We start from the raw sequence: 13,771 nt of genomic DNA, 5'->3' as shown, positions 1-13,771 counted from the left end.
TGTTGGCTATCAATTAGGATTATATTATCGGAAGATGGGTAGTTAATTAAAAGGCCAGCTAATTTCTCCCGAAAGGTTTGGTAAATAAAACATTTAGACATACTGCAGCATGTGGTTTTCAAGGGACTGTAGTGGTCCCCTCCCAGGGATAACAGGAGTAATAGAGTGGTACATCAGCCATAGTAACCCGTTGCCATCGAGTCGATTCCAACTCATAGCGACTCTGTAGGGAGAGTAGAACTGCCCCACAGGGTTTCCGAGGAGCACCTGGTGAATTCAAACTGCTGACCTTTTGGTTAGCAACGAAGCTCTTAACCACTGTGCTACCAGTGGTCCTTGGTTATTTTCTCAATTATATGTATCTCCACCCACTCATTTGAATATTTGAGAGTTAGCAGAAGGAAACAGTAGAAATTTCTTTGAGGCGGGAAATCTCTCTATGAAAAAAATTTCAGTCTTACCTGAATACTAGAAAAATTAGAGAAAGATTGTTAGAAAAGTGGCTTCAGATATAGTCCCTTGGACTTTTAAAACAGACTTTTAAATTGCACAGTCCCTATCAATTTAAAGTTTCAGTTCTTAAAAGATGTTTTGTCTTCTTGTTTCAGGAAGCAAAACTACATATTGTTGTTGGTTTTCTTCCTCCCCTCAGTAATTAAATCCTTGATGGGTGAGGCCAACTGAATGAAAGGGGGAGGAGTTTGTTTGGTTTCTTTATTTCCTTATTATACTCATGATTCTAGACCTAAAAATGAAAGACGGAAGACGTGAAGAAAAACCTTTAAGCATGTTACTTAATTTATTCTAAAAGCCTAGTGCTTAAATACTGTACCTGGTATATAGAGAGAGCACAAACCACACAGACTTTAACTTGAGAGAGCAAACCCCCCCCCCAAAAAACAGCTTTTTTTCAAATGTCATTGTGTATACAGTTGACCTGGGAACCTTATTAAAATGCAGATTTTGACACAGTAGGTCTGGCTTGGGGCCTGGGAGTCTGCATTTCTAACAGGCTCCCTGAGTAGAAAGGTATTAAAAATTTAATCTAAAAATCTATTAAAGCCCATAAGATTAAAATATAGCCAAGATATCTAAAAAGGAAATTTGAGGTAAAGATTTTTTTTAAAAAAAGAATATTTCATAGATTCAGTAGGCCTTTTAGAGTTTTTTAGCTATAAAATAAAATACCGTTTAATGCCCTCCCCCCACCCCAAACACACACGTAAAGCCCTATCTTGCATTCTCACTCTCATTCTTATGTTCACCTTCTCACTCATTTAAGGTTAACTCTGAGCAGAACAATGTTAGCGTTAATGTCACAGATATATGTGAATAAGAGAGAAACTAACATTCATTTATTTAATGCTTACTATAAACAAACAAACAAAGGAGCCCTGGTGGCACAGTGGTTAAAGTGCTCAGCTGCTAACCAGAAGGTCGGAGGTTTGAACCCAACAGCTGCTCTGCAGGAGAATGATGTGGTGCTTCTGTAAAGATTTACAGCCTTGGAAGCCCTATGGGGCAGTTCTACCCAAACCCATCCTCATTGCCTTCGGGTTGGTTCTGACTCACAGCGACCCTATAGGACAGAGTAGAACTGCCCCATAGGATTTCCAAGGAGCAGCTGGTAGACTCAAACTGCTGACCTTTTGGTTAGCAGCGAAACTCTTAACCACTGTGCCACCAGGGCTCCACGGGGCAGTTCAGCTCTGCCCTATAGGGTAGCTAGGAGTTGGAATCGACTCTATGGCAGTGGGTTTGCTTTGGGCTTTGGTTATAAACAAATGAATAAAAAACGCAAGCCCTTTGCTGTCCAGTCAGTTCTGACCCATGGCAACTCCACGTGCTACAGAGTAGAACTGCTCCATAGGGCTTTCTTGCCTGTAATCTTTACAGATGCAGGAGAAAGATGTGGCAGTCTGCTTCCGTAAAGATTACGGTCTTGGAAACCTATGGGACAGTTCTATTCTGTCCACAGTCGTTATGTGTGGGAATTGACTCGACAGCAATGGGTTAATCTTTACCGAAGCAGATAGCCAGGCTCTTTCTGGCAGGATCCCACTGGGTAGGTTTGGACTGCCAACTTTTTGTTTAGTAGTCGAGCACAAACAGTTTGTGCCACCCAGGAACCTAAAGTACTTACTAGAGTCTTGGCTTATTCATCATCTTATTAGTTTTATTTAGTCTTCTTACCCCATGAAGCAGGTAACGTTGTCTTTATTTCACAAAGGAAATACTGAAGCCCAGAGAAGTGGTTTAAATTTCCTAAGGCCACAGAGCTAGGGAGTAGTGGAATTTAGTGTCAAACTCTGGTCTTCTGACTTCATGTCCAGGCCTTTCTGTACCGCCCATGTGGCCTCCTAGGCAGTTTGGTGCCCAGAACATCCTGGATTTTTCACTGCTACAGTCTTGCCTCAGGTTCTTGTAGTAGAATGCATGATCTGATTAGCAGATTACAGGCCACTGGATTTGATGGACCACTGACCTGGAGACGTTTGCTACAGATGGAAAGATCGTTGGCAGTCATGTGTGAGGAATGATGAATAAAGTTCATGGCTGTAATGAATAACTCTCTCAAGTAGGGTACGGTAAAGAGAGTAATTCATGCTAAAATTAGAAGAATTCATTGCACTTCTGTGTAGGCAGTCTATGTAGAATACTTGATTTTTAGACTTTCAACACTGTGTTTTAGAACCACTTTAGTACATTTCAACATTTTTTATTATTCACCACATTTGTAAATGTTTAAATTTCTTGTGACCCAAATTCCCCCTTGTGCTCTGATGGAAAAAAAAAAAAAATGATAAGTGGGTTGGCAATTTAAATGGTAGACAAATAAGCTTTGTTATAGTCAGTAGGCTGCGATAGTACAGCACAAATTGAGAGGCACTGGTGGCTATTTGGGTTACTGGATAACTCCTGATGATTGGCTCTGGCCCCAGGAGATGGTATTCCAGTGTTGCTCCTAGTTTTTACCAACAGCTTAGATGAAGACGTTGAAAACGTGTTTACTAAACAACTGTGGATGATTCAAAGCCAGAGGGGAAAATGACTGTGTGTACTGACAGAACGAGGATCCAAAAGATTAGGTCTATGGGTCTCATTTAACAGGGTGAAATATAATGATAATGAGTACAAGGTGTACCGCTCGTGGTCTAGAAAACAATTACACAGCTTTGGGAGGGGGAAAGTGTGGCTTCGCATTGAAGTGTGAACGACTTCAGACTTTTAGTAGATAATGAAATCAATTTGAGTAACACTCTGACATCACTGCCAAAAAAGTTATTTTCATAGAAATATGGTTTTTTTTCCAGAATGAGGAAGGGATAAGCCCCACTCATTTCAGGTTGGTTAAACCATTTTGGAGGGCTCTTTCCTGTCTGTGAAGTGTAGAGATAATTGTAGGTCACTCAGAGGAGGATGACCTAGTTGGAAAGGTATCTTGAGGCCTATGAAAAGCAGACAAAGAACTGAGATGTTTAGCCCAGAGAAGAGATAGCAGAGCAGAGCTGCTTTTCAGATAATTGAAGGGCTGTCCTTTGACCATGGTTTAGAGTTTTCTCTATGACCACATGGGATGAGAAGTAGGATCCAGCTACAAGGAGGTCCATTTTGATTCACTCTCAGAAAGAATTTTCCAATAGTTAGAACTATCTAGAAACAGACCAGGCTGACATGGAAGTGCGAGCTTTCTGTGGCTGGAGACATTTGATCTTTGACTGGCTGATACTTGGGAAGATATTGTCAAAGGGGTTTGGGCATTGGAGGTGAATGGATTAGAAAACCTTGTATATCAGCTCTGAGAGCCTCTGATTCAGAATGGAATTCCCCAGGAAATGTGAAGGAGACCATGAGTAGGTTCTAGCTTGGAAAAATGGATGGGAAGACTGAAAGATGGCAGAGAGTTAGAAGAAGTGTTTAGGCGTGCATGGCAAAATCATTTCAGGATGGAATTGTAGACTGGCTCTTTAGAATATGATGGGAGATTCTAACCATAAACTGATGGAACAATATGAATACAACTTACATTTTCATGGTTATTTTTCCTCTAGGAAGTTCAGGTGGGGTGTTTGTGTGTGTGTGGTGTGTGTGTGTGTGTATCACACGCTAAAGCCAGAGAAGAATATAAGCAATTTAAAAAATTATTCCTGTGTATTATCCTAATCACCAAGCTAGTTGTTTACTTGTTTCTATCTAAATTATACTGTTTATAAAGGAACATCTGTTGTGATTTTCACAGATATGACTGATTTTAATAGTGCATTTCTTTTTCAGGATCCAGATTTGCAAATATTGTTATATGCTAATAGCTCCAAGAAAATCTGCAATTAAGTAAACTGAAAACCTTGAGAAACAGCTGCAAAATAAGTGCATTTGCTAACTGCCCTTTGTGGTGTTCATTCGGTTTTGTTTAGCATAATCAGTCTTAGATGTAATTGGGCAATAACAAAATTAATACCTTCTTCTAAGGAACAGAAAATTGTGCTGCTGACAGGTGTGGTGTCATGCTGGCAACATGAGGGTGTGGCCCCAAGATACACCCTTTTCCCATAGATCTCAGTGCTGGTCCTGGGGCCCTTTTTCTATAGCCCTGATCCCAGGGATCAAAAATTAAAGGCAACTGACTCAGCACTGTGCTACTGATAATTACAAGGAATTTACTTAAATGTAAAACAAGTAAATGTGTACATACAGGTAGGTCTATTGCAGCATTGAAAGCATTATTTTGAAATACTTATAAAAGGAAAATAAATTAACAACAACAACAAAAAGCTCATTCTTGTCTCTGGCCCCTTTCCCCTCCCTGATTGCAGCCAGTTTCTTGGTTATCTTTTCCACGAGGTGGTACTCCTTTTGTCCACACAATGGTATCTTCTTCTGTACCTTGCTTTTGTTACTTAGTGATATTATCTTAAGAGTTAATATGAAGAACATGGACTTTGAAGCTGAACTGCCTGGACTGAAACCCAGCTTTGGCACTTAGTAGCTTTGACTTTGGGAAAGTTACTTAAATGTGGGTAATCAACAGTACCTACTTAACATACATAAAGCCCTTAAAGTAGTGCCTGGCCCAGAGTTACCAGTAAGATAGTATTAGCCATTGTTGTTGAAAATTGTCTGATATCAGTACCTACAGAGCACTCTCATTCTTATTCATGGATAACCATTAGTCCATTACATATTAGATACAGCACAGTGTATTTAACCATCCCTCCAAAGAAGAACATTTAAGCTGTTTCTAGGCTTTGTTATTGCAGACTGTGCTGCAGTGAATAACCATGTACATATATCATCTCATGTATGTTTGAATGTATCTCTAGGAAAAATTTCTAGATGTGGAATTAGTGGGTCAAAGGGAATTTGCATTTTGCATTTTGATAGCTATTACTAAATTACCCTTCATAAGGATTGTAGCAGTTTATACTCAGACCTAAAATATTTGAGTGACATCCCCAAAACAGATATTATAAAAAAAATTTTTTTTAATTCTTGCCAAGCTGATAGGTGAAAAACGCATTTCATTTTAATTTTAAGTTTCATTTTATTGTGAAAATTTGAACATTTTTCATATATTTTAGAATTACTTTTTCTGTGATGTCTTATATTTTTATTATTTATTTTTAAGAGCTCTTTTTTTATATAAAAAAGAAAGACCTTTTTTGTTTGTTGTAAGTAATTTTTAAAATTTTTGCTTGTCTTTCTGTTTTATGGTATTTTTCATCCTTTTTAATAGTGAAAACTTGAAGACAAATGTTCTTCAGTAGAAAACTGAATTATTAATGGCATACTTGCAGCTATGAAAAACATCTTATTTACTGACATAGAAAAATGGCTATGATATATGTATATAGAGAGAGAGAGAATGAAAAATATACTGCAAATACAGTATTCCTTTTCTCTCTCTCTCTCTATATATATATATTCATATGCACTTGTGTACCTGTATTTACATAGTAAAAAGTTCAGAAGTCAAAATGTTAACAGCAGTTTTCACTAGAGTTTGAGATTATGGTTTATTTAAATTTTATTTATGCTTTTCTATTTTATTTCTTTTTTGCAATTGGTATATATTACTTCTTTTTTGGAAAATATTAAGCTATTTGCATTCGAAGCATAAATACCAGCAAACAATAATGATCTTAGTTCTACCTGGGTTTGTTTTTTAGCTAGGCAATAAAATATAAAGAAAATAACTGCGTAATCCCCCACAGGATCCTTGAATATACAGCTAACAGGTTAAAGAAGCCGATGTTATATTATTTTCTTTGTAACTTGAAAAAGTTACAAACCAGTAAAATATTAAAAATATATACATTAAAATTTTATCACTTAAATTTCCAGTCAGATTTTGCAGTGCTTGGCTGCTCACTGAAAGTTTGCCAGTTCAAACCCACCAGCCGCTCCACAGGAGAAAAATGTGGCAGTCTGCTTCTGTAAAGATTACAGCCTTGGAAGCCCTACGGGGCAGTTCTAACTCTGTTCTTTAGGGTTGCAGGAAGTCAGAATTGACTCGATGACAAAGGGTTTGGTTTTTGGTCTTATCATTTACAAAAAAACAAAGGATTATTTAGTTATTATGATGCTTTGAACTGAAACAGTTAAAATATTTAAAATAATTTTATTTTTTAAATAAGTATTTTAGAATCAGAAGTAAGTTTTGTTTTAATAGGTAGCTTGTTTAGGGGTGCTTGATCTGTTTATCCCTTTGCTACTGTTCCAACTTTGTGGCATTCCTTTTATTACATGGTGAAAGAATTCATGTTAAAACACACACACTGAGTGCTCACAGAGCAGCTCCACAGAGGAAAATTGTAGCCTCGTTTATCTCATGTTTTATACTAGAGTTTTATATTATCTGTGCAAAAGGATTATTTGAAACTTTTATTTGGCTGCCTTGGTTTGTTAGCTTGTCTTGTTAGCAGACACTGTCTGGCAGAATAATATTCATGTACATTCCACAGGGACTTAAGATAATCCTTGTTTTTTAAAAATTTCAGGTTAAGTGTAATAGCCTTATATCTCAGTCTTAACTAAAATACTTGAAGCGATTCAAAAGCTAACTTATGGGGAGACATTTAAAGTCTGTGTAAATGTTTTGGTCCTAAATATTGGTTTAATTAATTCAGAGGGGCGGGGAACAAGGGTAGGAAATTGTGTGTGTGTGTATGTCTATGTGTCTGTGTGTGTGGTGTTTTTGTTCAAGTACATGAGTCAAGGACCTGTTTCTCTGCAGTTTTTGCTGTATTCGTAGAACATCACTCATTTATTCAAGAAATAGCCTTAAACCCCTACCATATAAGCCAGGCAGTATAACAGGGTAACTTTGGGGAAAAGTTGATTCTAACTTCAAGGAGTTCACAGTCTCCTGAAGAAGGGAAACATGTAAACCAGCATAGGACGTGATGAGTAGGGTCAAGCCATTTGAAACGCAAATTGTTATTCTGCCACCCACTGGCTGGGTGATACCTTAACTTCCCAAAGCAAAAGAGGTGTAACAATACTGTTGACATCAAAGGCCATGGAAAATTGTAAAGGCACCAGCCACCCATTGATCCATGTAGAGCATTTAGCACGGAGCCTGGCACGTAAGAAGGACACGAAAGTCACCTGTTAGATCTTTTGGGAGCTCAGTGGAGTCTTGGTAGAGGAGAAGATGCTTAAAAGTAGGAAGGCATCCCAAATGTTATAATGTTGTCTTATACAAATTAAGCATAAGAAAGAGATAATAGTTTGTCTTTTAACTGAAACATAAGAGGGGTTCCTACCAGCATCGACACACGTGTTCAGCTTCCCAATCACATTTTTCTTACGGACAAATCAATGTTGAAACACATAGTGTGCTTTTCGGATTGACTGCTCTAAAACAGCCTGAAGGGAGTGAATTCACTGTCATTTGCCCATGGGTTGAGTTTCAAAATACTACTTGCAGCTTTCTCCTTCTTGAGAAGCAGTATCCCGGACTTTGCTGCTGCTTAAACTTTATTATTATTGTTACAGTTTCCCTAACAACAGAGGGAAACAAACTTTTTAGCCCTAGGGATCTGAGGACATCATCAGAGTGGCCTGTCCAAAGTGAAAATTTTTATTGATATTTTCTGTTCATTTATCTATAAGTGGAATATATATATATGGAAACCCTGGTGGCATAGTGGAGCTGCTAACCTAAAGGTCGGCAGTTCAAATCCACCAGGCGCTCCTTGGAAACCCTATAAGGCACTTCTACCCTGGCCTATGAGTCGAATTGACTCGAAGGCAACGGGTTTTATATATATATATGTATATGTATGTGTATATATGTATATATGTGTATATATGTATATATATATCAATGACAATGAGTTTTGAGTTTTTTATACATATATATATAATGTTATGAATTTGTTTTAATATAAAGATGTGTTAAACTACTTAACCTTCAAACAAAGTTGCAGCTCCAGGAGGTTGTGGAGGAATTTTCATTAAGCCCAGAACACCTCTGCGTATGCCTAGGTTAGGTTACACCAGTGTGAGAAGTATGGGAAATCGACACTTTTTTTTTAAGGGTCTCTTTTTCAAAATTTCCAAAAAAATAATAAAAAGGCGGAAGAAGGAGGGAATAAATAATCATCTGCTTCATTGCCCTGAGGTTAGCTTTCTCCATAGAAAATCCTTCCTAGCAACGTAGAGTCAGTTGTAGCAAACCATCCAGCCGTCTTGGACAACACAACTGTAAATTGGTGAGACTCAGGAGGTGGCAAGTGTGCATATGTGTGTATATGCCCATGTATATGACCGTATTCCATTGGAAATAGTCATCACTTAAAAAAAAAAAAGAAAAAGAAAATTTTTTTTTTTTTTGGATTACTAGTTATTATGTGTCCTTAGAAGAAACGACTCGATGGCACTAGTTTTTGTTTTTTTTTTTTTTTTAGCGTAACTTCTACCTTCTGTAAGTAAAATAAGAGTGTTTGCTGTAAACACTAAACCATAGAATTTTAGACATGCATAAAAATAAGGCATATTTTGCACCTTTCAAAATCTAGATTTATTTACAAATGGCTATCAAGTCTGCAGCTTCTTAAAACAAAAAAGTTAAACTTCTGTCCATGCTGTTTGTGCTAGAAAGGGATGTCGGCATGTACACACACAGCCCTGCTTTTCCCATTCCAGGTGGACAATATCTGACAGTCTCAGCCGCCAAAGGCCCAGGGGGAAAAGCTGCTCGCTTGGTACTACCTCTCGGCCACCTCATGCATTCAGGGGACCTGTGCCTGTCGTTCAGGCACAAGGTGACTGGGCTGCACTCCGGCACACTCCAGGTGTTTGTGAGAAAACACGGTGCCCATGGAGCAGCCCTATGGGGAAGAAATGGTGGCCATGGCTGGAGGCAAACCCAGATCACCTTGCGAGGGGCTGACGTCAAGAGCGTAAGTAGAACCGCAAAGGAGGCAGAGCCTGGCAGTTTTCCTTTCATAGGAGAGCTCTGGGGTCTGAATTTGAAGAAGCCTTGTCTCTTCATAGAAACCCTGGTGGCATAGTGGTTGAGAGCTATGGCTGCTAACAAAAAGGCTGGCAGTTTGAATCCACCAGGTGCTCCTTGGAAACTCTATGGGGCAGTTCTATTCTGTCCTATAGGTCACTATGAGTTGGAGTTGACTCAACAGCAATGGGTTTGTCTCTTCATTAATTCAAATTCAGACAAAGTTTTTTTTTTTTTTCTTTTCCTGGGTCTTATGACTTCATTCATTGTCACTTTCTGTAATTCTTTTCTGCTTCTTCATTGCAATCAGTGAGTACTACCACCCCCACCCTGGCAAGGCCTCCTTTTTCTTAATGTTGTTCTTTAAAAAAAAAAACAGGAATAGAATGAGTAAAAAATAAATAAGTAAATCAGGTATTTCAAAGGGTGGCGGTGATGAGCTTAACCGTACCTGCTTTTCCTTCTCCTTCAATTCCTTCTATTTCAAACTTTTACTATCATGAATTACCCTAGAAGAGTTTCATTTTTCTCTTTTGAATTGTTTGTTTAAAGCTCAGTTTTCTTTTCCTCTGCCTCCAAAGATCATAGTTAAGCAGCCTTGGGTGGAAACCGAGAACAATACCCTTGGAAACACTATTCTACTCAGGACAGGGTGTGGGAAAAGCCTTGATTGACTATATAAATTTTATTCTAAGTAATCAAGGAGCAGGAGAAATGGTCTATAATACCCCACCAAGATCATGATTGTATTTGCAGAAAGGGTCTTCTTTATGTTGATGTTTATACAACTTTTGCTGTTAGAAGAGTCTGCATTTATGCTTATAAGATTAGTTCATAGAAACTATTTTAGAAAGAAGATAGACTCCGTTAATACACTCTATAACAGTAGTATTTGGGTTTTGTTTTACTCTTTGATATTTTTTCCTAAATTTTTGCATAATATTTATATTACTTGGAGAAATAAAGCAAGATAATCAATTGTTTCAAGTCATAGCACTGACAAGTTTCTCTTGTTTTAAAGAACCAGGGATGCTCTATAGAAGATAAAGTACAAGAATAGTGAAAGTTTTTGCTCTTTACATAGGTAAAAATAAGACTGTGATTTGATTATGGAGTTTGATTTTTTCTTTTCCAATTTTAGGAAACAAAGCTATATTAACGCAAAGTGGGAACTAAGAAACATCTAAAATAGGCTGCATGATTATGGTCTTCCAGAGCTTTGGCTCTTAATTTCTGTACTTTTATATTCCAGCACACTCTTCTGACTTCTAACCTGGGTAATCTTTGACAAAAGTATCTGCTTCATAACCCTTCTTAAATTGAAGGAGCCTATAGAGTGTCTTTTTAAACAGTAACTGATTCTGAGTAATGTGGGCTGACAGATTACTGGTGATTTAAGTTCCTACCAAAGGAAAGCCTTTCTTTTTTAGATGACACCAGTTGCCATGCTTCAGTCTTTTCTTCTGTTAAAGAAGTTTAATATTCAGCTGTTATAAAGAAGGCTTGCTAAATGAGTGAGCATCGGAAAGGGACAGAGAGGATGCTTGACTGGTGTATGCATTCTCTCCCTAGGTCATCTTCAAAGGTGAAAAAAGGCGTGGTCACACTGGGGAGATTGGATTGGATGATGTGAGCTTGAAAAAAGGCCACTGCTCTGAAGAACGCTAGCAACTCCAGAACTAGCAATGAACTCCTATGTTGCTCTCTCTTCTTTTTCCAGCCCTCACGTCCTCTCCTCTCCTCTCTTTTATCAGGCCTAGGAGAAGAGTGGGTTAGTGGGTCAGGAGAAAGCCTGGTTGGTGACCCACATCTTGCTGGCCGTTTTTGTGCAATCCCAATGAACAGTGAAACCCTCCTTGAAATAGAAGGGGCACTCGTAAACACATCCCAGCCATCATTCGGTGTTACCTTCCATCCCGTGTCACTTTTAGGAAGGCCTTCTGCATGTGTGACCCACACAACTCTTCATCCTGGTTATAAGGTGCTCTTTATAGCAAATTATGGGAGAAGTTTTCAAAAGAAATCTTATGTGCAAATGGCCATCCCATTATCTGTTCAGTGTTGTACCGTGTGTAGTATTGACTCTCCTTATGATACACACTGTGCTTGGTTTATCCTCTTCATTTAAGTAAGTTCTGGCTTGGACCTGAACTCTGACTTTTACCGCCATTTACTTTATAAGAGAAGGGTGTGTAACATACCAAGGTGCATTTATTCTTACCTTGTTATCTGTATTTTTATTTTAAAGACAATTATGTAGAACAGGCATGGAATCCCTTGTTAGTAGTATTGTGTTTTGTGTAAATGTGCTATTGGTATTAAGTATTTACGTGTTTCTAATATTTACAGACTCTAGTTGCAAAGTAAAAGGCAGCTGGTGATCTCTTCAGTTAAAAAATACGTGGTGAAATGCCAACTAGTTTCATGATCTTACATTGGCAGCAAGAGAAAATTGGAAGAAGTGTCAGGTTGTGATAGTGGAGTGATATTTATATATATATATATGTTTTTTAATGGTTTTGAGTTTGATTTTTACAAACCATTCAGGTAGACAAGAAACCATTGTTAACACATATACCCCTCCGTGTTTCAAGTTATAATTTCAAAACAACAGCTTTTACCATAATTACATGGCACTCTCTGTTAATATTTAAGAACCTTTGTGAAAATTCTGGTTGTTTTATCGAAGTGATTCTGTTTTGTTTTATGGAAGCATGGTGAGGGAACAGTTTTTCATGCTCATTTTTTTCAGTATAAATTTAGGCAGATCTAGTTCATAACTTATGTGCTATCATGTCAGGATGGGAAAAGAAGTCAGTCCTGTGCTTTGAAGTAGTGGATGTTGGAATGAGATTCACACACATTATCGGAGCAGGATAAGATTAGAGTTCTAAGGTCCATGAACCTTCAACTGTATTTCCTCTCTTCATATTTTACCTTTATTTAAAATATATGTATGACTTTTAAAAGGCAACTTACTCCTGAAGTTTGTTTTTTTTTTTTTCATTTCTGCTCAAGTAATCAAAATATTTTCTGCTGTTTTTGCCAGGAATCACAAAGATGATTAAAGGGTTGGAAAAAAAGATCTATGATGAAAAATTAAAGGCACTGGGATTATTCAGCCTGGAGAAGAGAAGACTGAGGGGCAAACCATTGATGGTTTTCAAGTATATGAAGGGTTGGGACAGAGAGGATGGTGACCAGCTGTTCTCCATATGCACCAAGAATAGAACAAGAGGAAACAGGCTTAGGCTGGAGTATGAGGGAGCATTTCCTGGCAGGGACAGTTGTTAAAGTAGAATCCTTTATAAAAAGAGTGTGAATTTTGTGGTATTTTTTTTTTTTTGAGGCTTCTTAAAAATGAGATACAAATTTATTTAAGATGGTTAAAGATGTTCTTACCTCAAAGTATTTTGATCCTAATAGTTAATTGAATAGTAATTCAATGAAAATCTTAAGAACAAAGTAATTTGGACTAGGCCACAATGTAATTTAGGCATTTCCCCATAGGCACCCTTATGGTAAGTCATAGAGAGGGGTGAAAGGGGAAGAGCCCACCAAATGGTGAACTCACTGAAATGTCTCTCCCTTTATGGCATGCCTAGCAATATTAGAACAAAAAGAAAAAAAAAAAGAAAACTATTTATTCCAAAAGAGACTATCATGAATATTTTAGTATCTCAATAATGTCCTAATGTGCTGGCAGCCCCCGCCCCAGTAAAGGTTTAATTAAACCTTTAACTTGCTCCATGGATGATGTTTTTGTTTTTCAAAGAGACCTTGTCAAGGGACACAGTTCTTTTCTGGAGTATTTTCTCTGCTTTGTATGTGAGAAATTAATTTGGCTACTGAAAAAAATGCTAGGCCCAGGACTTTCCTTCACCTAATCAGTGTAATTCAGTTTCTCTTGTTAATTGAAATCTCCTAATTCCCACAAAAAAAATTTGTGTGTATGTGTGTGTGCATGTGTGAACAATATACAATAGAATGTCTTTCATAATTTAACTTGGGGCGGGGGAGTTTAGAGGGGAAATATAAATCATTGAGCCTTTGAGTAGAGGCCAGAAAATATGGCCTTAGATCCATGTTTTAATGATTAATTTCCTTTTTGGTCATGTAACTGCACAGCTGAAGAAGAAAGGGGAAATAATTGAAAATTTCACTTTTAGGTGCCAATATTACATTGCACTAAGATGATGGAAGAAGTTATCCAAAGTACTGTATAACGTCTTGTTTATTATTTAATGTTTTATAAAGTGAAAAATGTTAGTGGTTTTCCAAAACGGCCAAATAAAAATAACTCTTTGTAAA

General features: G+C 37.6%; 1 protein-coding gene across 4 annotated transcripts in view; it reads left to right on the top strand.

Annotated features, from left to right (window-relative positions):
- The window catches only part of NPNT (nephronectin), a 79,529-nt gene extending 67,832 nt beyond the window's left edge, over window positions 1–11,697 (top strand). For all 4 annotated transcript variants that reach the window (XM_064285479.1, XM_003410379.3, XM_064285480.1 and 1 more), the window contains 2 exons: window positions 9,151–9,407; window positions 11,033–11,697. In XM_064285479.1, coding sequence (XP_064141549.1) covers window positions 9,151–9,407; window positions 11,033–11,128 — 353 coding nt within the window. In that variant the 3' untranslated portion in view covers window positions 11,129–11,697. The remainder of the gene's footprint in view (window positions 1–9,150; window positions 9,408–11,032) is intronic.
- The last annotated feature ends 2,074 nt before the right edge of the window (window positions 11,698–13,771 follow it).

The sequence above is a fragment of the Loxodonta africana genome, chromosome 5 (genome assembly GCF_030014295.1).
Source record: "Loxodonta africana isolate mLoxAfr1 chromosome 5, mLoxAfr1.hap2, whole genome shotgun sequence".
Classification (NCBI taxonomy): Eukaryota; Metazoa; Chordata; class Mammalia; order Proboscidea; family Elephantidae; genus Loxodonta; species Loxodonta africana.
This window is presented reverse-complemented; position numbering and strand designations above follow the sequence as displayed.